Raw genomic sequence first — 25,557 nt, 5'->3', positions numbered from 1 at the left:
TGAGGGAAAGGCCCAGGACAAAGCAGGAAGATTGATGCCTGAGCCGACCCCTGCCACCCTCCTGCTCTTCTCTCTAGCCACAGACAGGGGGCTCTACCGAACACTTCCACACATCCTCCAACCTGGATCTCCCTCACAGAGGGAGCTGTGGCGCGGTGAGAGGCCGCAAGCCTAATGAAATCTGCCCATGTAGCGGCCAGATAAACTCCAATTAAAAACAGGCACAAGCTATGTCATGGGGACAGTAGATCAAGTCAGCAATTAACCTCCGCGCTGACCTCCATCAATCCTTAAATTGGAGGGGCCGGCCAGAAGCCCACAATTTCTGCAGATATTAAATTTACATTCTATAAAGTTTAATTAGGAGGGATTTTAAATATACTGAGAGTCCAGGCACGGAGCCTGGGCCTGTCACTGAGCCTCTGTGATTCACCGCCACTGGTCCCCAGGGGTCCCGGACATCCCATGCATCTCTTCTTCCTCGTCTCTGCCGGACCGTCTCAACACACAGGTGGTTCCTCTGCTCCAAATACCTTCTCTCAAACATACTGTACACACTCAGGACAGTATCTACTTAAAACAGCAGTAATATAGGAACATAGGCACTTTTCTCCTTGGAACCATGACAACTTTGAGCTCACTGCATCTCAGTGCTGAGGCATTACTACAGACCCTGGTTCGATTCCAGGCTGTATCACAACCGGCCGCGATTGGGAGTCCCATAGGGCGGCGCGCAATTGGCCCAGTGTCGTCCGGATTAGGGTTTGGCCGGGGTAGGCAGTCATTGTAAATAAGAATTTGTTCTTACCTGACTTGCCTAGTTAAATGAAGGTAAAATAAAACATAAAACCCAGTGCACCATTAAGAATGCAGTGGTTAGACTTCAAGCAGTAAACAGAGTGAAATGGCATACAATTGGAAAATGGGCACCCACTGCCCCATCCACCCATGAGTGCTTGGGCAGCCTCATTCCTCCACATCTCCCTGGCTGGGCCCACCTCTCCCTGCACCTCTCCTGGCCAGTCAGAGCAGGAGAAAAGGACCAGGGACAGAGTGATGACACTGGGGAGACCACCTCCAGGGAGCTCAACCCCAGCATTAGTCTCCACTTGGCTGTGTCCTTTGTCCCCCAGTGAAAGGCCCAGTGAATGGGGGTCAATTCAAGCCAATTCCCTCTGTCGGACACAATTCATGGAGAGCCCAGTTGGGAGGGGAGCTGGCAACAGCCTCTGGTTACTGATCCTGCCGCACAAGCATGACAGGAATCCGGCACCTGTGTCCAACCCTGGGACAATGGGGTATAGGACATTGGGCCTGGAGTGTAGAACACCACACACACAGGAGACTCAACCACAACCACCCGCAGAGCATGATGGGTAAAGGGGAGGGTCTGGTGGCTATTCTCATTACAGCGGGTGTCCATGATTACACTCAGACAGAGTGAAGCAGTGTAGCTGTGTATTGCAACTAGAGAGAAATACAGTAACAGTCAAAAGATTGGACAAACCTATTCATTCAAGGGTTTTTCTTTATTTTTTAAACTATTTTCTACCTTGTAGAATAATACCGACGACATCAAAACCATGAAATAACACATATGGAATCATAAAGTAACCAAAAAAGTAATAAACAAATATATTTGAGATTTTTCAAAGTAGCCACCCACATATGCTGAGCACTTGTTGGCTGCTTTTCCTTCACTCTGCGGTCCAACTCATCCCAAACCATCTCAACTGGGTTGAGGTCGGGTGATTGTGGAGGCCAGGTCATCTGACACACACAGCACTCCATCACTCTCCTTCTTGGTCAAATAGCACTTACACAGCCTGGAGGTGTGTTAGGTCATTGTCCTGTTGAAAAACAAATTATACTCCCACTAAGCGCAAACCAGATGGGATGGCGTATCGCTGCAGAATGCTGTGGTAGCCATACTGGTTAAGTGTGCCTTGAATTCTAAATAAATCACTGACAGTGTCACCAGCAAAGCAACCTCACACCTCCTCCTCCATGCTTCACGGTGGGAGCCACACGTGTGGAGATAATCCGTTCACCATATCTGCGTCTCACAAACACACAGCGGTTGGAGCCAAAAATCTCAAATTTGGACTCATCAGACCAAAAGGACAATTTCCACCGGTCTAATGTCAACTGCTTGCGTATCTTGGTCCAAGCAAGTCTCTTCTTATTGGTGTCCTTCAGTAGTGGATTCTTTGCAGAAAGTCTCCTCTGAACTGTTGATGTTGAGATGTTTCTGTTACTTGAACTCTGTGAAGCATTTATTTGGGCTGCAATTTGAGGTGCAGTTAACTCTAATGACCTTATCCTCTGCAGCAGAGGTAATTCTGGGTCTTCCGTTCCTGTGTCGGTCCTCATGAGAGCAGGTTTCATCATAGCGCTTGATGGTTTTTGCGACTGCACTTGAAGGTAGGTCTTGGGTGGCTACTTTGAAGAATCTCAAATATAACATATATTTTGATTGGTTTAATAACTTTTTTTTTTGGTTACTACATGATTCCATATGTGTTATTTCATAGTTTGTCTTCACTATTATTCTACAATGTAGACAATAGTAAAATTAAAGAAAAACCCTTGTTCTAAAACTTTATATTTGAGATTCTTCAAATAGCTACCCTTTGCCTTGACAGCTTTGCACACTCTTGGCATTCTCTCAACCAGCTTCACAAGGTAGTCATCTGGAATGCATTTCATTTAACAGGTGGGCCTTCTTAAAAATTCATTTGTGGAATTTCTTTCCTTCTTAATACGTTTGAGCCAATCAATCAGTTGTGTTGTGACAAGGTAGGGTTGGTATACAGAAGAATGCCCTATTTGGTAAAAGTCCAAGTCCATATTATGGCAAGAACAGCTCAAATAAGCAAAGTGAAATGACAGTCAGTCATTACTTTAAGACATGAAGGTCAGTCAATGCCGAAAATGTACAAGAAATTTGAAAGTTTCTTCAAGTGCCGTCACAAAAACCATCAAGCGCTATGATGAAACTGGCTCTCATGAGGACCGCTACAGGAATGGAAGACCCAGAATTACCTCTGCTGCAGAGGATAAGGTCATTAGAGTTACCAGCATCAGAAATTGCAACCCAAATAAATGCTTTACAGAGTTTAAGTAACAGACAACATCAACTATTCAGAAGAGAATCAGGCCTTCATGGTCGAATTGTTGCAAAGAAACCACTAATAAAAGGACACCAATAAGAAGAAGAGACTTGCTCGTGGCAAGAAACATGAGCAATGGACATTAGACCGGTGGAAATTTGTCATTTGATCTGATGAGTCCACAAAAAACGCTGTGAGACGCATTGTGGGTGAACGGATGATCTCCGCATGTGTATTACCCACCGTAAAGCATGGAGGAGAAGGTGTCATGGTGCTTCGCTGGTGACACAATCTGTGATTTATTTAGAATTGAAGGCACACTTAACCAGCATGGCTACCTCAGTATTCTGCAGTGATACGCCATCCCATCTGGTTCGGGCTATCATTTGTTTTTCAAAAGGACAATGACCCAACAGACATCCAGGCTGTGTAAGAGCTATTTTACCAAGAAGGGGAGTGATGGAGTGCTGCATCAGATGTTGGGTGATTGTGGAGGCCAGGTCCTCAACCAAATTGAGATGGTTTGGGATGAGTCGAACCGCAGAGTGAAGGAAAAGCCGCCAACAAGTGTTCGTGGGAATGTGGGAACTCCTTCAAGACTATTGGAAAAGCATTCCAGGTGAAGCTGGTTGAGAGAATGCCAAGAGTGTGCAAAACTGTTATCAAGGTAAAGGGTGGCTATTTGAAGAATCTCAAATATAAACAATATTTTGATTTGTTTAACACTTTTTTGGTTACTACATGATTCCATATGTGTTATTTCATAGTTCTTTTGTCTTCACTATTATTCTACAATGTAGAAAATAGTCCAAATAAAGAAAAACCCTTGAATGAGTAGGTGTTCTAAAACTTTTGACCGGTAGTGTATATGTGAGTGCATGCATGTGTGTTAGAGAGAGAGAGCCTACATCTGAATCAATCTCCAGATAAGCAGGGCCGATCGATCCACCAGGGCCAATCTACAGTAAAGCATAGTCCCAATGTGCACTAATTGTCCGGCTGACATTAATTGTCATTATAGGGTTGACATAGCCGCTGGCTGGGAGTTAGAGAGCCACATGGAGACTACACTCATCTGTTTACTGGTGACATCACAGCGGCCCTCCACAACCACATATAGTACAGGTCACCATTAAATCAAACCGGTGAGCTCCGCACTGGACGGGTTTATATGAGTAGAATGCTGCCTTTTTAACAAGCCGAGCCCCTTGGATGATGTCATCAGCATTTGGTGTTGTCCCGTTAAAAGGGTGAGTATGAGGACCTCTTAGGAAGGAGTAAAAGAAAGTAGAGGGCTTATGAGTAAGTGTGTGCGAGGAGAGTGAAAGTGTGTGTGTGGTATGTGTGTGTGTGTGTGTGTGTGTGTGTGTGTGTGTGTGTGTGTGTGTGAATAGAGAGTGGTGGTGGAAGGGACTTCACGGACCACAGATCTGACTTCCTGAGGTACTCTTTGTACTTTAGACCCCCCCCATTTCACTGCGGTCACGTAGGTCGTACTGGGGTATAGATGTATTTATTTATTTATTTTTAACCACATTGTTAAATCTTGTTCATTCCCTTAAATTAAATACTGTGACTGTTTTCTCATTAGCTGGGAATGTTGTTTGAAATGTCTGATACTACATACTTTGGTGAAATCATTATCAACCTACTGCATAGTAGTTAAAAATATACATTTCGGTGTGCAGGGTGTGATGAAAAAGTGCACATAAAAATAACTTTTACGGTCAAATTACCTTGGGTTTCCTTTGCGTTTTCAACTCTACTAAAGGTTTGTTATGGCCTCCCGAGTGGCGCAGCAGTCTAAGGCCCTGCATCGCAGTGTTGTGGCGTCACTATAGCCTGGGGTTCGATCCCATAATGAGGCGCAAAATTGGCTGCATTGCTTTCCCGAAGTCGTAGTGGGTGGACTACACAACATATAATCTCGAGACTCCAAGTTCACTTCGATCGGATGATTATTATATCAATATGTGCGCATAAAAGGGTGTCCAGCGGCATTTCTCTCATAATTAGACACAAAAATATCCCACCTTGTCTAGTGTATCTTGTTTTGTCAACAAAATAGCCGTTTCCATCTGGACTGTTGTGACATTTTTTACCCAACGTACTTTACCTCGCATAAAAATGTCAGATGGAAACATGGTTTATGACATTAATCAGAGGAGGCTGGTGGGAGGAACTATAGGAGGACCAGCTCATTGCAATGGCTGGAATGGAATCAATGGAACGGAGTCAAACATGTGGTTTCCATATGTATGATGTGTTTGATACCATTCCATCTATTCCATTCCAGCCATTACAATGAACCCGTCCTCCTATAGCTCCTCCCCATCAGCCTCCTCTGACATGAATATTCATCCTTCACAACAATTGGACAGTTACAATAAAAAAAAGTAAAATACGTGTGTCGTTGATGCTTGAATTTAGACCTGGCTGAACTGCTTTCAATGTGGAAAGATTGCTTCCGTATCCCACTTTTGTGATTTTTGTTGAAAACGTCACTTTTTGTGTGGACCTATGGTCACAATGGGCTCCCGAGTGGTGCAGCGGTCTAAGGCACTGCATCTCAGTGCAAGAGGCATCACTACAGTCCCTGGTTCGAATCCGGGCTGTATCACATGATTGGGAGTCCCGTAGGGTGGCGCACAATTGGCCCAGCATCGTCCAGGTTTGGCTGGGGTAGGCCGTCATTGTAAATAAAACGTTGTTCTTAACTGACTTGCCTAAAACATATATTTAAATAATGACTATGTCTCAGCGGTAGCTGTAATATCAAACTAACGCCCGCTATTTGCATTTCATGATCACAGTCATGCTAACCACATCATATTCCTCAATCGAGGTAAACTAGATGTTGGGTCGAGTGACTTTGATTCACAACCATTTTTCTCAATAGTCTCAGTGTTCTCTGATAATTCTTCAGGCATCTATTCTTCCCTCCTCCCTCTCAGGCTGTGGCTGCTGTGGACTTGGGACCTTGGCTTACTGTATTATCTCCAAAGCAACTTATAATATTCTCACATGATCAGCAGCTCTAATGTGCACCAATTACTTCTGTGGAATCCAATGTACCACCGGAGAATTAGAAAATGCAATATATCAATGTGATGTATACAGTACATCATATGGTCACACACAACTCAGCAGTCTGAAACCACATCCTCATTCAATGAATCTCTTGAGGAAAAACATGAGCTCTCCCAGTCCCATTGGCTCAGGACTAGTTGTTTGCTGCACTCAATAAAGTATTCTATTTAATTCCTCCCCTAGTGGTTGGATGGTTAAACCACATTCCCCGCTCAAAAGGCCATTCTCACTTTACCTCACAGGATGAAGTCTTTCCTGAACCATTTGAGCAAAACCCCTCCATTCAACAACCGCCCACCTCCCTCCTCCCCACTCCTTTTCCCCTTCCCTTTTGAGAGAGCGGGGCTTCTCCTAAATGAACAATGCCCACACCTTGAACAGAGCCACTGATTTGAGGGGCCATTGTGTGGTGAGAGCAGGGTTTGCCCCACAAGTGTCTAGTCTCTGTTATCATGGAGCTCCACGGTCTGTGTGGAACTTTATGGCTTGTTATCCAACAACCCCTCCCCTATCTCCTGATGAGGATTGCCGAATGACTACTCTACACTGACTCTCCAATGTAGCCTTATTTGCACCAAGAGAAGGGGAGGGAGAGAGGGAGGAAGAGATAGAGAGGGGAACCTAACAATGCACTTGGAGGGCTGGTTGGCAAACACAGCTGGGCCAGCCACAGTAGAGGGGTGATAATGAGCCATAACTGTGAGGGGCTGGTGTTTGGTGTCCCCTGTAAACCCTGGCAAACTATGTTCATGAACCCACACACACACACACACACACACACACACCATTGTAGACTCTGTAACTGATATGCTTGCAATACATGCATCAGTGCTTACCTCAACAACCTGCCTTGTATCCAACCTGAAGTTGAAGTCTCCGAAGACAAAATATGGCACCTTTTCAAACCTCTGGTCAGTGATCCTGAAAAACATGAAAACAATTTGCCATCAACAGTGAATTGCTTCAAGTGGAGTAGGCCTATACTGTTGATGGGCCTCTCAGGTGGGCCTTGGTGGTTGGTTGCCTTAGGGCATTTAATTTAATTTACGAGGTGCACAGCACCACCTGGTGGCACAAACACATTGGTCAGAAGTGTTTCACCCCTGTGGAGAATAATATTCAACATGACAAAATCCCAAACAGAATTGTAAAGCAGTTAACATGAATTGGCTTGAGTAAAATCGGGGCCTTTAAAATATTGTTCACCTCTAGTATAAAGTGAAATTAGCTGTGCAAGTTTCAAATGATGTTCTAGTAATGTGACTGAGCTGACTTGAGCATGCTGTTCCAAATCGTGTATGAGCAAATTAGATTGAGTCTGTGTAGACAGTATGATCTCCATTTTATGGGAAGCTGCTATACTTTGCATGGGAGGTAAGCAGTCATGAACTCTGTCCCAATATCCACACTTGAATACTACCTAGTATGTGTTGATGTATTGACCATCAAGCCATGGAATAAAAGGTGAAATAAATATAGGGACATGATCATTGAACAGTAACAGAGAGAGAAATCACCCACAGTATCTAATTCAATCCAATATATAGAACTGTGTGGGGTAGGGAGGATTCATGGAGTCCAGGAACCAGGTTCATGGAATGCTTCCAGATCTACAGCAGCACTGGCATCTGAGCGCATTTAAAACGCACCTAAGCGACGTATAATTAACTTCCTATACCTAATCATTGACTTAAAAAGAGGCTCCCTCTTACAGGGGAGAGATAAGAAATTAAGACGACAGAGTTAGCGCTGCTAGCCTACTTGTGTAATTAATGATTCAGAATGCTAGCGCTTTGCTAATCGCGGGGGGGGGATAAATCGCCGGGCGGAGGGCGGACTCTCTCCCGGCCCCCTGATAACAATATATTTATGAGGCCATAAAAAGAGAAGGCACTCTGTGGTGGGTCCATTCCTGGACCTGTGTCGTAAAGTATCACCACAGCCCAGCCAGTGTTTCTTTAAGGAGAAGGGGAGGGGGGTGCTTGTTGTGGGGAGACTGGCGGACACCTGCACCTCAGACTACCAGTCATGGGTGCTCGGGGTCGGGGAAGGAATGGGGGTAACACACAGACTGGGTGATGTCATCACTGACCTTCCCCAGCCATGGGGACTGGAAGAGCACTCTATTCAAATTCAAGGACAGTTCACACTTTCTGTAGCCTGGCGGCAGGTAGCCTAGCGGTTAAGAGTGTTGGGCCGGCAACTGAAAGGGTCGCTGGTTCAAATCCCAGAGCAGACTAGGTGAAAAAAATCTGCCAATGTGCCCTTGAGCAAGGCACTTAACCCTAATTGCTCATGTAAGTCATTCTGGATGAGAGCATCTGCTAAATGACTCAAATGTAAATGTACAAGTGGCCAAAGGAACGGCCACTTCAACACATTCCTCGCGTCCCTTAAATCGATGTGTTTGCAAACCCACGACTCACAGTGTCCCGGGGTTAAATGGCCCAAGTTCTCTGTAAAAATAAATATAGGCCTAATAAAAGTTCAAGGTTATAGTGACGATTAGGATGAGAAGAGTATTCAAATAATGGTATTGCCTTTTCAAATAAGGATATTATCTGTGTATGCTGAGCATGTAACTTGTACAACGGAGGCTTGTCGACATGAAACATTATGAACATTTGTAGACAGACAGCTTTAAGGTGGCTTTATTCTTTAAAAAAAAGAAATGAGCTCACTCCAAAAAGCGAATAAAGTACATTTGCATAGAGGAGAGAGAGGGAGAACAGAGAGAGTGGAGAATGAGAGTGAAAAAAGGAGGGGACAGGGGGGGCTAAAATAGAGGAGAGAGTGAGTGTGGAGGGAGAGAGCAGAGAGAGCGAGGAGAGGCGAAAGGGACAAGAGAGAAAACAAAGGGACGATTCAGACCATGCCACTCTCCCCGGAGAGCGTGTGCGTTTCCCCAGGGCCGAGCCTATTCCCAGCTTCATCCCTCTAATAGCCATGTCTAATGCCGTAGCCCTGGATGTTCTGTCTGTAGGGCGAAGGTATCAGCCGCAGGTCAGAAGGTAACGCTCTGTTTACATTGTCATTTCCTAAAGCACTTGTGGTGACCCGCTGGTGTGAAAGTTGACTTTTGCTTGGCCTTTATGGCGTCCCTAAGAATTGAAATTAGCCACAGCGGACTGGTTGTGAATGGGGCGGTGGTGGGGGGTCCTGAGGGCCCCCTGCAGGCCCCCCAGCGAGGGCCCCATTAGTCGCGTCATCACAGTTCATTCAAGCAAACTGTAACAGTGTCAGCGATATTTTCACACAAAGACGCACTTCTTTACACAGTCTATAAACATGCTTCCCCCCTGGCCAATTCATCGCACGGTGACACCTCTGAAAGAGGCTCTTTACAGGGGCCGTTCTCACTGAGGGGGGCTATCAGTCAGCCCTTCCTGGGGCCACACAAAGACAGGGTCAGCCGCTAATTTATAACATGGCCCCCCAACTCTGCTCCCAGGCCCCCTAACGCAGCCGCACAAAGCACAGGGAGCACATTCCTGACACATTCACTGCTCACACACATAAATGGCTTCGGGCTTATTCAGATTGAAGAGAGTTGCAGCAGAAGCACCGCGACGAGACTTCAACTGACATAATATGTACATAAACTTTTCAGTTTACATTAGCAACGGACTGCCATGTGCCGAGAGAGCATTTGTGGGCTTGGCAACAGACATTATTGCACTGCAGCTTAAATATCCCAGTCACATTAGCCTATAGTACATCCACTAGCCAGTAATCGTGCTTACAAAAAAAACGGTTCAACCATGCAAGGAACTTTTCGTCTTAACCATATTACACTCTTGCATTATTCAACAATTCACAAACGTGTGCAGACAATTAAAGGGTTTATTTTCTCTTCCGTACTCTCATTACATTTTAGCTTCAAGACAAAAGCAGTTACTGCTAGCTAACGCTAACACGCCTTCATCAAGTAACGTTACGTTCGCCGATCAAAAATGAATGCTTCATTCAAATTCAACTCAGCGGCACACTACAAAAGCCAATGCAGAGTCATCCATTGGGAGTGTGATTTTGAGAATTTTGGAGAATGTTAACATCGTGAAGAATGTGCTTCTTGACGTCTGGCTCAATGGGCCAGGGGAGGAACCCTGATGTGACCTGTGACATCCAGGGTTGGCCACCCGCTACCAGCGCCCATCCCACCCAGAACCCCCTTCTCCCAACCTACCCAGCTCTCCCAGTTGAGTCATGCCAAAAGGGTGGTTGTGGGGTGTCGCTGTCACACAGAGGTTAGAGGATAAACCAACCCAACAACGTCAAACCCAACGACTGGTCAAATCCCACAGCATTTCTAATAGGGACGCAAACAAACCCAGGGAGGAAGGATGTCAGCCACTGGATCTGGTGGTGTTGGGTGGACTGGTATAGGTGGCGATGCAAGCCGGTCCAACCTCTTCTCAGCAGTAACTCCCATCTGCCAAATCCAACATGCATGGGAGCCACATCTTACAGCCTGTGAACCCATCATATCGACTCCTTTCGGCAGATCTCTATTCCGCAGATACATAACTAGGTCAAACGGTTGTAGACAATATACAGTACAATATACTCATTTACGGTTTACGGCTCATTTATGGCTAAGAGTGAATGGTGGCTACTTGCTAATGAACTGATTCTATACAGTAGAGACTGACTGGGGGGGGGCCCAGGCCTCCCAGGGTGAGGAGGTAGTTCACAGTCATGCACTGACACCCCTCTGCACACCACTACCCCCATGAAGGGCTATACTGTATTTGGTCCCTAGCTGAGCTAGCACTGTCCACTAGCCCCTAAACACAACTAGCCACCTAAAGCCTATGCTCCCCTTCAGCCTCTAATGAATTGTGTTGCAAAATTCCAGGAACCTTCAAAAAAATATTCCGGTTCCTGCTTATTCCCTCCTGATTTAGGTAATCAGCCAACTGGGATTTGGGAAAGACGTATCGAAAGTTCCTGAAATGTTTCAACCCTACTACTGAATGACATAAGGCAGCAACCACAGTATTCCCTGTGCCCACACAAACACATAGGTCATAGCAGGAGCTTGCATGCAAACCCAAATAAGCATAAGCACACACATTGAGTCAATCCGATGCTCTTTAAAAAAAATGAACTATTCTACTATCACATTATTCACCACACCTCCACTAAAACACTAAGTTATACATTTTGTATAAAAACACGTACGCGCACCACACTACTACTACTACCCTGTCTAATCAATTTATCCGTCTTTTATTGAGGATCTCTCTGCAATTATTCAGTCCTTCTTCCAGCTGAACATGTCTATTGCCTGGAAACAGGCTCTCCTTTCTCTTCTCTTTCAGCCTGTTGTTCTGGGAAAAGCCTTAAAGGAAACGTTTAGATTGGAGGGCTCTTTGAGATGCTCTGACAGTTGACTGATGACCGTCCATAAAATGACAAAGAATTGCTGTATGGTGGCCAGTACGGCCCACTGCTTCCCCCTGGGAAACTAATTGCCCCGAATTGTTAACGGCAACATCATTTTTTTTTTTTTTTGCCCATCATTGCTTTTCAATGCCTCGAAAATGAGCATGAAACGAGCCTTTTCAGCGAACAAAACAGTTAAATGTCTCCAATGTTGATCAAATTAACTTCAGCTGTGTGACAATGGACTATATTTGTGTGAAAATAACGGCGGGGGACAAAAGGGGGTCTTTACACCGAGATTTCACGGTTGTAATGTAAAACTGTTCTCTCCTGAACCGGACCAGCCACTCAAAGTGAGAGAATAAAAAAGAACACAACTCCCAACAAACAAAAGATTTTTAGCTCAAGAAAAAAAAAAAATGGTGTTGATTTGATCTCATAGCTATCATTTCACATGGTTCTTGGCAGCCTGCTTCCCCATCCTCTTGGCCAGAGCCCTGAATTCTGAATTAGCACAGACTCGGCGTCCTCCTTTTACATCACCAGTCCTTGGCGGAACTAAGCAAACTAGAGGGCATTTTACTAGATACAGAGTCATATATATCAATGCTTCCTTATCGGGAAAAAGGGTCTGTAACGAGTCTGATAAGGAAGCATTGATATCTACAGATAAAATGTTCTGAATGCAGTGGTTGTTATCAGAAACACAATTCCCAAACCAATTTCAGGATCATAAATCAAATGTATATTTCCGATATTAAGAACATAGCATCATTTTTGTATATTCCCGCGCTCCACAAAAACAAATGTCTTATGTAATTGAAGCAATGACGCCAAGCGTCAAGGGAAATATTCATTTAAAAGGGATAATAACTTTAGATGCTGTTTCAGGCTCACATCTCAGTGAGGGGAAGGGGCATAAGGGGAATAAAAACAGGCAAGGAGGGTATACATTTCAAACAGGACTTTCCCTTCTCTCATGAAGCTGCCGGCCACACATCAGCCAGAGACCGGAGAAGTGCTTTTTTGATGTGACTCAATGGAGAGGTTTGGCTAAACGCTGTTCCTTCTCAGTATTGTTCCCCGGAGGCCTTGAAGCGCTTTGGAAATAAACACTGCTTAGCAGTTAAAAGGGCCACAGAGGAAGGGGCTTATCAGATATGTTCTCAAAGGGCCGTAAGCTGCATTATTAGCCAGGGCGCTAGATAAGGGAAGGGGCTGAGGTTGGGCCCAGCCACGGAGCTCACTCCCTAGACTGTCTCACTGACCAGGCTCCTGCACCAGCAGCCCCTCTGGATCTCAGCTGGTGGTGTCCACTTCCCCTCCTTCCCCCCTCCCCACAATGAGAGATTAGAGCTCAGAAAGAGAGAGAAGGGGGAGAGAAGAGGCTTTGGCTATAGATATTCACCCTATCCCTTTTCCTGCTCTCTTTCTGGGGTAGGAGTCAGAGTTAGGACAATGGCCAAAATGACGGTTCCCAACCGGCCGCTGAATGGGAACACTGTTGGAGGTAGCGCTTCATTCAAAGCCGGCCTGGGCACATTGTCCTCCCCGATCGGCGGAGGAGAATGGAGTTCGCTGGTGGCTGCCAAAAGGTTAGCAGCTCCTGTGAAAGGAGCAGCCCATTATGCACTGCCCCTAACAGAGCCCAGGGTCTTTTGTCTCCCCCCCCCCCGGCCCAGCCAGCTTTTTCACTCTCAGGCAGGCCGGATCTGTGCCCAAGTGTTTCCCCAAAGTGAGCGATTGAGGCGCGATGCCCCCCTTCACCCCCTGCATGGGATACCAGCCTAGTCAGAACATAGGCCTACACCTCCCATACCCCTTAGGTTTCTCCTCCCACCTCCCGAAAAAGGGCAAAAATCCCCTGCCATTGTCACCTTTTAATGATATGTCCCAGGAATTAACAGTGAAGGATACCTTCTGAGCACAAGGGGACTTAGAGGAGGGGAGCGTGGAAACTGCCACTCACCAGCTCAGTGCTATTCACTCTCCACCAGAAAACGTGCCATTTAGCCATATTTATGAGGCGACTTTTACAAATAAATCAACTTCAAGAACATGATGAAAGCGTAGAAAATACGGTCAAAACCCTCAATGTAAACAACAAGTTACTTCATTATGCCCGTAAATCCAGGTAAATTATGGTTCATATTTTTTATATATATATATATTTTTTTAAAGCTAACCATTTTCCCAAAAACCCCCCCACTTCCCTGTCCATTAAACGCAAAGCATTCTTTCATCAAAACGAAAGCATGAAGGAGGGGGAAAATTATTATCTTGGAAATACATAAAACACTACATAAAACGCTAATTCACGAGGTGCCAAAACCCTTGATAATACATGGCGGCCATATGCATGCAGTTATTCAAAGTGGAAGGAGCTGTGCATTCAGACTTCAAATGGTGGTGGGGGGGGGCACGTAATGCAGGGCTGCCACGTAGCTTTTATTTGGTGTTAGCATGACCAGGTAAAGAGCAAAGGGCCACTAGAACACTACATCATCCCTCTCCACTGTCAATGGACGTCACATAAATCACATTAGCGGGAACGGCTCTCGTGTTTTCTTAGAGGGTTCTTTGGGTGCAGGATGAAGGATTCTCTGCTGGTAGAGAGGTGAGCGTGTTGCTCGGGGTCGAATGGAAAGGAGGAGAGGACGGTGAGAGGCGATATGGAGAGAATGGTGAACGCAGAGATGGAGAGGATACTGAGCGGAAAGATGAAGAGAATAGGTGGAAAGGTTATAGGTTATATCCTTCCTGTTTGTCCCTGTCCGGGGGTGTCATCGGATGGGGCCACAGTGTCTCCTGACCCCTCCTGTCTCAGCCTCCAGTATTTATGTTGCAGTAGTTTATGTGTCGGGGGGTTAGGGTCAGTTTGTTATATCTGGAGTACTTCTCCTGTCCAATCCGGTGTCCTGTGTGAATTTAAGTATGCTCTCTCTAATTCTCTCTTTCTTTCTCTCTCGGAGGACCTGAGCCCTAGGACCATGCCTCAGGACTACCTGACATGATGACTCCTTGCTGTCCCCAGTCCACCTGGCCGTGCTGCTGCTCCAGTTTCAACTGTTCTGCCTGTGATTATTATTATTTGACCATGCTGGTCATTTATGAACATTTGAACATCTTGGCCATGTTCTGTTATAATCTCCACCCGGCACAGCCAGAAGAGGACTGGCCACCCCACATAGCCTGGTTCCTCTCTACGTTTCTTCCTAGGTTTTGGCCTTTCTAGGGAGTTTTTCCTAGCCACCGTGCTTCTACACCTGCATTGCTTGCTGTTTGGGGTTTTAGGCTGGGTTTCTGTACAGCACTTTGAGATATCAGCTGATGTACGAAGGGCTATATAAATACATTTGATTTGATTTAGGTGGAGAGAATATAGGGAGATGAGATGTGGAAAGAGGAGTGGGTGGAGAAATGGAAATAACGGCGAGAGGCTAGATGGAGAAGGGACAGAGAAAATAGTTGCAGAGATAAGATGGCGAGAATAAGGAGGAGCGTGCCAGTCACCTATCTAAGACGAAGCCCAGGGCCTTCTGTCTCGTCCCGGAGTAGACTGAGGGGCTCTTCTCCCAAGCCAGTATGTTGGAGGCATCGTGGAACAAGTGGATGTTGACCAGGTCAAAAGCACTGGGAGGGGACAGAGAGAGACTTATGTTAGTTGGACCCCAGGTAATTTCAGTTTGAGACCCCTGAACTACATGACTGACCTCTTGGCCTGTGGACCACAGGTATGGTTGTGTGAATAGAGCAGTGAGATGAATTTGTCTCGCCGCACTACAGGCAGACTGACATGTCCATTTCCCTCCTGGTAGTGCTACTGTTGCTAAGCCCGTCTCATCAATCTACTATATCAATCTCTGTAACTGTTTTTCTCAGAACGTCTCACCTCAAGATGCTTATGCTGTTGACAAACTTCTAAATAAATACGCAAAATGTCCCCCACACCCGTGTCCCTCTCGGTCATCCCTGTCCCTCTCTCTCTGTCTCTTCCTCCAAGTGCCTGTCTCGAGTCATGCCTGCCTCATTTAGAATGTTACCGTTTCAGCCCTTTTGTTCTCACGTCATCCTTCTATTAGATTACGACCCCCCCCCCCCCCTCTGCGCCCGCTCTGCCCAAACGTTTGTATTCATCTCGCACAGGTTCAATTGTATGTAATGTTTTCTGTCATCTGTCATATGCAACTGCTGACTAACGCGATTATGCCTAATCCAATCCTGGCTCGCTGTCGGTTGGGAGAGGGAGCGAAGTAAAGTCTCTCTCTCTAGGGAAGACTGCCTCTACCTCTCCTCTGTCTATGAAGAACGGACCTGCAAAGCCCCATGGGATATACCCTATGGATGGAGGGGTAAAGCCAAAGTGACAGGTACTGTGAGTGATACTGCTAGGCTTTACAGGTAGTCACAGTTGGACGTGACGCTGAAATGCACCTGGAGGAAAAGCTGATATTCAATTTGATCCTAAGTGTAGCGTGAGATGTAACATGAGATGTGCTAGAAACTCACCAGTCAGCCAGAGCCCATCGAGTCCTGATAAAGCCTTTTCTGGACCACTTGCACTGCAACATAGGGAGGATACACATGCAGACTGAACGTTAGCATTGACAGCATGGAATTGAAACTTACTGCAGTGCACCAACAATCTGAACTGGCATACATAGCCAGTGTGGGCTATTCAAACGCAAAGACAAACTCTCAGAAGAGAGTTTTTCTTCCATTTCAGTAGGATTCTAATCATTACTATACAGCATATCAATTTTCCCTGTATTTCCATATTTGTCTAACCTGAGCCTCATAATATATAACATAAGCCATTTAGCAGACACTTTGATCCTAAGCGACTTACAGTCATGCGTGCATACATTGTTTATGTCCTAGCCACCGTGCTTCTACACCTGCGTTGCTTGCTGTTTGGGGTTTTAGGCTGGGTTTCTGTACAGCACTTTGAGATATCAGCTGATGTACCAAGGGCTTTATAAATACATTTGATTTGATTTGATGTATGGGTGGTCACGGGAATTTAGCCCACTATACCGTGGTTGCAGGTACCATGCTCTACCAACTGAGCTACCAGCACTGTCATGACAATGGGGAAAACAGTATGACTTCCAAAGTGTTCTAGTGGCCTGACCTAAAGCCACCTGGTCAACCTCCTATAGCCTCACCCCATAGTGCTACTAACTGAGGGAATTACCCGGTCAGGAGTCCCAGCTCTCACACAGCATATGATTTACCATGAAGCTCGTTATTGAACGAGAGAAAAATTGACGCTTGCAACCGTCCTCATTTTGAACGCATAAATAAATAAATATTCCAGGGGCTTTCTGAGCATCCTAATGGGGGAGTTAACCGTGGTGATGAATAAACTAATTATGGCCCAGGTCACATAATTACAAATTGACTCATTTTATTTAAAAACTTAGATGCAATTTTAAAGGCCTGAGAGCTATTTGATTGCATCTCACATCCTTCAATCTGCATTAGTACAAGATTAACTGTATCAAATTGAATTACATTAGCATACTTGAATTAATCTATACCGCCTGGCAGAATGTATGGGCCCAATTATACCCCACTGTCCAATATTGTGTGTGTTTGAGGTAAATCTAAATCGTTTTATCATGAACGGATTGCACTCAAATATTTTGTGATCATTTTAAAAGACAAAATAATAAAACGAATAGTTTTACACGATGTTGTCGTCGAAAATAAAATACACGAGGAAGTACTTCTACCTTCAACAAAACAAACACAGATGTTTCAAGGATATTGATTCAGTAATCACATTGTGACATTTAGGTGGTAAGAAGAGGTATTTATGCATCATATTAACCCGACTTCCTGAGGGAGATTCATGTTCACTGTATATATGTGATGTGTGATATATGTGACAACATTGGAATGACTTTAATAAAGAGAGGATGCGGAAGAGGAGGAAGAGGATGATGGGGAGGGGAGTGAGGAGGCAAGGAGAGGATGGGCTCCAAACCTGCACTCTTAATGCAGCGCGAAATACATTTCATCTAAAATGTAATTTAAAGAGCCATTAACTACAATCATAACATTTAAATCCATCACTTCCTGTCGTGCAACCTCAGATTGCCCCGCTTCCTCCTCCTATGACTGATTGACCCTTGTCGCCTTGTTTGGCTATGGCACCACGCACACACACACCTCCATTCATCAACACACAGTGTTGTCATACGGGCCTGGGAAATTCACAGACAGAGTGACAACCAACTACCATGTACCCAATCAAATACAAGAGTGTAATGTCTGCCTAAACGACTACAGTATGTGTTACAGGGCCAGGAAAACACCTGGGTCCTAGTGATTAAAATGTACATGCCCTATGGCTCTAGGTAAGACAAGTTGAAAAGCTGGGGGGGTGTGACACAGGCTGAGGGTGAAGGCAGTAAAGGATTGAGGCTGACCTTCCATGGCCAGTGATGGGGTCCCCAGACTGTGACAGTGATGAACGGCTGTAGAGTGGGGGTCAGCCATGACAGCTAGGCTCCCAGCCGACACGGGACGGAGAGGCGAGTAGTGGAGAGCGGGCTATGGGGCCATCAAATGGATTCCCCATTACAGGAAGCGGCACCATAAACTCCCCACTTGTGTCCATTGGAAGTTTTCAGTTCCACTATCAAATGTCACGCGTGTCACGGTGGCACACACACACTCCCATCTCCCCAGTCCTTTTTTAAATGTATTTGTTGACCTTTCCTATATCTCAGATGAGACCCCCCCCCCCCCACTCAGACAGGGATCCCATCAAATAAGAAAGAGGGGTCTTTAGGACTAGGGTGTGTTTTACAGGACTGGAAAGATAAGAGAGATGTAAATGGGAAAAATAATCTGACCAACTGGGGACATTTTGCCAGTCCCCACAAGGAAAAAAGATTTTTCGGGTTAGAATTAGTGTTAGATTTAGGTTTAGCGGTTAAAGGTAAGGGACATTTTGTATGGGAATCAATTGTGTTAGTAAAACAAGACTGTGTGTGTGTGTGTGTGTGTGGTGGGATTGAGGGGAGTCTCTGATTAAAATGTCCCAAACCAGTGCTGTGTAGAGGGTGAAGGGAAGAACAAGTCCTTTATAGAGACAGTGGAGACCGAAGGGGGGGAGGGGGGGGGGCATAACAGGGGCTTGGGAAAGGGATAGGTAGCCAAATGGGACAAATATAGCTGGATTCTCTAGCCCACCTATTTCTCTCAAAATGGATCCTAGCAGCTAAGTCTTGGATTGTCTGGACCACGGACAGAAACAATACCACTTTCCCATTTAAAGGGACAGTGACTTGCCATGAAAATTGGAATTCCATGGCTGCCACATAACCATAACATAAGAGTTTACAAAAGGGTACTAAAAGGGTGTCTGACTGTAGTCCACAACCAATGCTTTAATGAGCAGATGTGTGGTAGAGAACAAGAAATACAAACTTATATGGACAATGATCACTTCCGTCCAATGGGAAGGGGACCTTAAGGTCTCGGTCGTGTACTTTATTTGTATAAGCAAATGACAAATCCTTATGATGGCATTGTTGGGGGGAAGCATGCATTACTGCACCAAACAAAAAATACATACAGTGGGGCAAAAAAGTATTTAGTCATGTGCTATGTCATTATTGGATAAAAAAACGTGCCCGTTTTAAGCGCAATATTTTGTCACGAAAAGATGCTCGACTATGCATATAATTGGCAGCTTTGGAAAGAAAACACTCTGACGTTTTCAAAACTGCAAAGATATTATCTGTGAGTGCCCCAGAACTGATGCTACAGGCGAAACCAAGATGAAACCTCAAACAGGAAATGAGCTGAATTTTTGAAGCTCTGTTTTACTATCGTCTCCTTATATGGCTGTGAATGTGCCGTGAACGAGCTTATGCTATCTGCCGTTCGTCCAAGATGTCTGCAGCATTGTGACGTATTTGTAGGCATATCATTGGAAGATTGGCCATAAGAGACTACATTTGCCAGGTGTCCGCCCGGTGTCCTTTGTCTAAATTGGTGCGCAATTCTCAGTGGCAATCATTTTACCATGCCATTCAGAGGGAGAAGCACACTTCCAGGAACGATACATCATTGAAGAGATATGTAGAAAAACACCTTGAGGATTGATTCTAAACAACGTTTGCCATGTTTCAGTCGATATTATGGAGTTATTTTGGAAAAAGTTTGGCGTTTTTATAACAGAATTTTTTTTTTTTTTTGGTAGCCAAACATGACGCAGAAAACGGACCGATTTCTCCTGCACAAATAATCTTTCAGGAAAACTGAACATTTGCTATCTAACTGAGAGTCTCCTCATTGAAAACATCCGAAGTTCTTCAAAGGTAAATGATTTATTGAATGTTTTTGCTGGTTTTTGTGAAAATGTTGCCTGCTAATGCTAACGCTAAATGCTAACGCTAAATGCTAAATGCTAGTTTGCTATGGTTGAGAAACATATTTTTGAAAATCTGAGATGACAGTGTTGTTAACAAAAGGCTAAGCTTGAGAGCTAGCAGATTGATTTCATTTCATTTGCGATTTTCATGAATAGTTAACGTTGCGTTATGGTAATGGATGTGAGGCTGTAGTCATGATCCCGGATCCGGGTTGGCTCGACGCAAGAAGTTAAGAGGCTCCTCTGTCCTCCACTCGTTACCTGTATTAATGGCACCTGTTTGAACTTGTTATCAGTATAAAAGACACCTGTCCACAACCTCAAACAGTCACACTCCAAAGCATTTGGATGATCCAGAAGAAGATTGGTAGAATGTCATATGGTCAGATGAAACCAAAATATAACTTTTTGGTAAAAACTCAACTCGTCGTGTTTGGAGGACAAAGAATGCTGAGTTGCATCCAAAGAACACCATACCTACTGTGAAGCATGGGGGTAGAAACATCATGCTTTGGGGCTGTTTTTCTGCAAAGGGACCAGGACGACTGATCGGGGCCATGTATCGTGAGATTTTGAGTGAAAACCTCCTTCCATCAGCAAGGGCATTGAAGATGAAACATGGCCGGGTCTTTCAGCATGAAAATGATCCCAAACACACCACCCGGGCAACGAAGGAGTGGCTTCGTAAGAAGCATTTCAAGGTCCTGGAGTGGCCTAGACAGTCTCCAGATCTCAACCCCATAGAAAATCTTTGGAGGGAGTTGAAAGTCCATGTTGCCCAGCAACAGCCCCAAAACATCACTGCTCTAGAGGAGATCTGCATGGAGGAATGGGCCAAAATAGCAGCAACAGTGTATGAAAACCTTGTGAAGACTTACAGAAAACGTTTGACCTCTGTCATTGCCAACAAAATGTATATAACAAAGTAGTGAGATAAACTTTTGTTATTGACCAAATACTTATTTTCCACCATAATTTGCAAATAAATTCATAAAAAATCCTACAATGTGATTTTCTGGATTTTTTTCTCATTTTGTCTGTCATAGTTGAAGTGTACCTATGATGAAAATTACAGGCCTCTCTCATCTTTTTAAGTGGGAGAACTTGCACAATTGGTGGCTGGCTAAATACTTTTTTGCCCCACTGTACAAAGATGCATACATACATACATACATACATACATACATACATACATACATACATACATACATACTTGGGCAAGTTGAAAGGTTTGACGAAACAACAAGAAATGACAGCTTACCAAATCCATCACATACATTTTTCAAAAGAAATGTGCCTGTTATTTTGTCCAGTTCCTTCTTATTCAGCTTTTCATTGAATGCCCCCCCCCCCCTCCTTTCTCCTCCACTTGAAGCCATAACTCACAGTCTGGGGAGTATGAAGGCAGTGTGTTTTGCATACAGGGAGGGAGAGGTTGTCATTTCAGCAGACTCAACCTAAGGGACTTGGGGTCACAGTAGGGTCCTGTTCACCTCAATTGAGGACATGGAGGTCTACATGGGACAGCAAGGGAGGGTATGTGTGTGACACAAGGTCCGACACACCCACCCACACCGACCAACCCAAGTGCACTCAAATCTAAGAGAAGCCAGGAAATGTCATTTTGTCTCGGTTGCATTGCTGGTATTTAACCAGCGCTGCCACTCAAACAGGGACTGTACCGACCAAGCCCCTCCCACCATGATGTCAGCAGGCCATCTAAGAGTGACAGTTTATTAATGGTGGACTGTAAAGGTAACGCTCAAGTGGAGAAAGAGAGGTGTTACGTCTCCGACGAGCCGACCTAAACTGTCTGCTGCTACATTCTACTGCATCACCTCTATGGGATGTAAAAAAAAAAAATGTAAAAAAGTAAATCGTATAGATTCCAATGGAAAATAACGTGTCTTAACCCATGCTCTCTGTAACGCACATATTCTAAGCTCCTGGCGAGGCCTTTTTTCTTGTTTATCATGGTCCATGTGTGTATGCATGTCTTAGGATTTGGTTCCACAACACTCAGACCCAGAGCGGTACCCTGCAGAACCCAGTTGGGACCACATTGCGGGGCCTGTGGCGGTCCTTCTTGTCCCAGATCCCATGTTAATAGGATTCCTTAAGGCTGTAGATGGATGGCAAATCCAGGCGGTTTCATCTACTAAAAGACAGCATAAATCACCATGGAAGAAGCGAGGACGAGGCAGGGGTTATCGCGCGCCTGACTTCCTCATGAGATCTCTGCATTAAACCATTAGTGAAATTAATTCATCTTTCATAAGAGGTTTGAGCAGTATTTGTGATCTATGATAACAACCAATTTCTCACTAGCTGGGCGGGGGGGGGGGGACAAGGAAAAAAATAGTCAGCCCTGATAGACTACACAAATCTGCTCTTTTTAAATGGGCTAACATTATCTGGAGTGCTGCTCTCGGAAGCATCATCCAAGATTCATAACCCAGCCGCGAAAGAGGAATAAAGAGAAATCAAGAGGAATAAATCAGGGAGCAAACTTTTCTCTTCCATGCGCTCTCTTTTAGCGCCGCTCCCGGTGTTGTTTGGTTTTGCCACTCGTCTTCGTAACTCACCGAACACCGCTTTCTTGTCATAATTGTAAACGACTTCACGCCTCAATCGACGTAATTGGTTTTAGATCATCTGCGAAAATGGCAAACTGGGGAACTCCAAGGTGGGGTGGAAGAGAAAGAGTGTGTGTGTGTGTGTGTGTGTGTGTGTGTGTGTGTGTGTGAGAAAGAGGCAGAAATTGGGAGACTGCGTCTGTGAAAGGCCGTATCCATCTCCTTTGCATATATTTGAGGAGGCGGCCGGTGGAGCGCGGTTGACAGATGAGCGGGGAGTATGGGGATGACACGCGGGCGGTCACGCTCTTTATTACTATATCAGCACAGCGCGACGCTACCTTATGATGTGGACCAAGCAGAGGAACCCACAGAACGAACAGACAGACACAGGCTGCATTACAAAGCATGGCGAGCAACCAAATTAAAGACTTTGCAATGCTGCCATCTCAATCTTTCACTGTTCGACTGAGCCTTGTAATAAATTAGCTTTTTGAGGGAACGTAAACTAAAGAAAAAATTCTGAAACTGAAATAACTGTCTTTTGTGAAAATGCTAAAGAGTAAAGGAAAGTACTCCATAGATAAAATACACTGCCATAAATGTGCAATGGTACCAATAGTCATATGTTTTACTTATTTTATAAAACATATAGTTGTTGAAGTTGGAAGATTACATACACCATAGCCATCTACATCTACATAGTTTGTCACAAATCCTGACATGTAATCCTAGTAAATTCCATGTCTTAGGTCAGGTAGGATCACACCTTTATTTTATGAATGCGAAATGTCAGAATAATAGTAGAGAGAATTATTTATTTAAGCTTTTATTTCTTTCATCACATTCTCAGTTGGTCAGAAATGTACATACACTCAATTAGTATTTGGTAGCATTACCTTTAAATTGTTTAACTTGGGTCAAACGTTTCGGGTAGCCTTCCACAAGCTTCCCACAATAAGTTGGGTGAATTTTGGCCCATTCCTCCTGACAGAGCTGGTGTAACTGAGCCTCCTTGCTCGGAACACACGCTTTCTCAGTTCTGCCCACATACTTTCTACAGGATTGAGGTCAGGGCTTTGTGATGGCCACTCCAATACCTTGACTTTGTTGTCCTTGAGCCATTTTGCCACAACTTTGGAAGTATGCTTGGGGTCATTGTCCATTTGGAAGACCCATTTGCGACTAAGCTTTAACTTCCTGACTGATGTCTTGAGATGTTGCTTCAATATATCCACATAATTGTCCTACCTCATGATGCCAGTCCCTCCTGCAGCAAAGCAACCCCACAACATTATGCTGCCACCCTGTGCTTCACAGTTGGGATGGTGTTCTTTGGCTTGCAAGCCTCCCCAACTCTCCCCCTCCTCCAAACATAACGGTGGTAATTTTGGCCAAACAGTTATATTTTTGTTTCATCAGACCAGAGGACATTTTTCCAAAATATACAATCTTTGTCCCCATGTGCAGTTACAAACCGTAGTCATTTTTATGGCGGGTTTGGAGCAGTGGCTTCTTCCTTGCTGAGCGGCCTTTCAGGTTATGTTGATATAGGACTCGTTTAACTGTGGATATAGATACTTTTGTACCTGTTTCCTCCAGCATCTTCACAAGGTCCTTTGCTGTTGTTCTGGGAATGATTTGCACTTTTCGTACCAAAGAACGTTCACCTCTAGGAACGCGTCTCCTTCCTGAGCGGTATTACGGCTGCGTGGTCCCATGGTGTTTATACTTGCGTACTATTGTTTGTACATATGAACGTGGTACCTTCGGGCATTTGGAAATTGTTCCCAAGGATGAACCAGACTTGTAGAGGTCTGCAATTTTTTTTTGAGGTCTTGGCTGATTTCTTTTGATTTTCCCATGATGTCAAGCAAAGAGGCACTGAGTTTGAAGGTAGGCCTTGAAATACATCTACAAGTATACCTCCAATTGATTCAAATTATGTCAATTAGCCTATCAGAAGTTTCTTATTGCCATGACATCATTTTCTGGAATTTTCCAAGTTGTTCGTAGGCACAGTCAACTTAGTGTATGTAAACGTCTGACCCACTTGAATCGTGATACATTGAGTTATAAGTTAAATAATCTGTCTGTAAACAATTGTTGGAAAAATTACTTGTGTCATGCACAAAGTAGATGTCCTAACCGACTTGCCAAAACTATAGTTTGTTAACAAGAAATTTGTGGAGTGGTTGAAAAACGAGTTTTAATGACTCCAACCTAAGTGTATGTAAACTTCCGACTTCAACTGTACCTATGTTTTAAAATATTATGCAACATAAATCATTTTGATATGAAAAAATGTCAAAAACTATGCTACGCAAAAAGTGTTGCAAGTCCCAAAAATTGTGCATTGTGAAATTTAGAAAGTAAATGTTTTTTTGTTTTTTTTAAGTATAAGCTATCACCAATATGTTTTCAGCTCTTGCAATACCTACTGCATTATGGGGACTAAATGCAACCACCCAAAATGTATTGTCAAGCTCCATGCCGTCATAAGTTCTTTTTTTAAGATTGCGAAGTCATGTCACATTTCTGTGTAGTGTACATTACTGACGGCACTACTGTATATCAATCAAAGTCCCAGCACTTCAGGATGCAGTAGAGGCCGAGAGACAGTCCCACTCAGTCACTACAGCAACAGTGAAGTGATACACACCTCAGGGAAGTAGTCCTGAGGAAACTTCTCCTTCTCCAACATGGGTGTGCTCTCTAGTGTGTCTGAGTAGATCTCTTTCCCAACCACCTTCTTGAATTTCTTGGCTAAGGGGAAGAACACAGACAAAGAAAGCCAAAGAGGACGTATTAATACAAGACAAGCTAGTCGTTTAAGAGGCTAGGATTCGCAGTCCAAACCTACTAATGTAGTTTAACCTACTAAGCAGTTTTGTAGATCTAGATGTAGTCATGCGTGCATAAATCCAGGGCTTCATCAGGCTACTACTCCACCTGCTGGTTGTAAGTGGAAGTATCTATAGAGGTTCACCTGCACAGA

At 44.5% G+C, this 25,557-nt stretch overlaps 1 protein-coding gene across 2 annotated transcripts in view; it reads right to left on the bottom strand.

The window, feature by feature from the left end:
- Window positions 1-25,557, bottom strand: part of LOC115113343 (inositol polyphosphate-5-phosphatase A-like) — a 187,592-nt gene that overhangs the window by 46,699 nt on the left and 115,336 nt on the right. For both annotated transcript variants that reach the window (XM_029640877.2, XM_029640878.2), the window contains exons 6-9: window positions 25,222-25,325; window positions 16,101-16,153; window positions 15,105-15,224; window positions 7,040-7,124 (exon numbers count right to left, since the gene is read on the bottom strand). In XM_029640877.2, the coding sequence (XP_029496737.1) occupies window positions 7,040-7,124; window positions 15,105-15,224; window positions 16,101-16,153; window positions 25,222-25,325 (362 nt within the window). The remainder of the gene's footprint in view (window positions 1-7,039; window positions 7,125-15,104; window positions 15,225-16,100; window positions 16,154-25,221; window positions 25,326-25,557) is intronic.

This window comes from Oncorhynchus nerka, linkage group LG28 (assembly GCF_034236695.1).
Source record: "Oncorhynchus nerka isolate Pitt River linkage group LG28, Oner_Uvic_2.0, whole genome shotgun sequence".
NCBI classification, from domain to species: domain Eukaryota; kingdom Metazoa; phylum Chordata; class Actinopteri; order Salmoniformes; family Salmonidae; genus Oncorhynchus; species Oncorhynchus nerka.
This window is presented reverse-complemented; position numbering and strand designations above follow the sequence as displayed.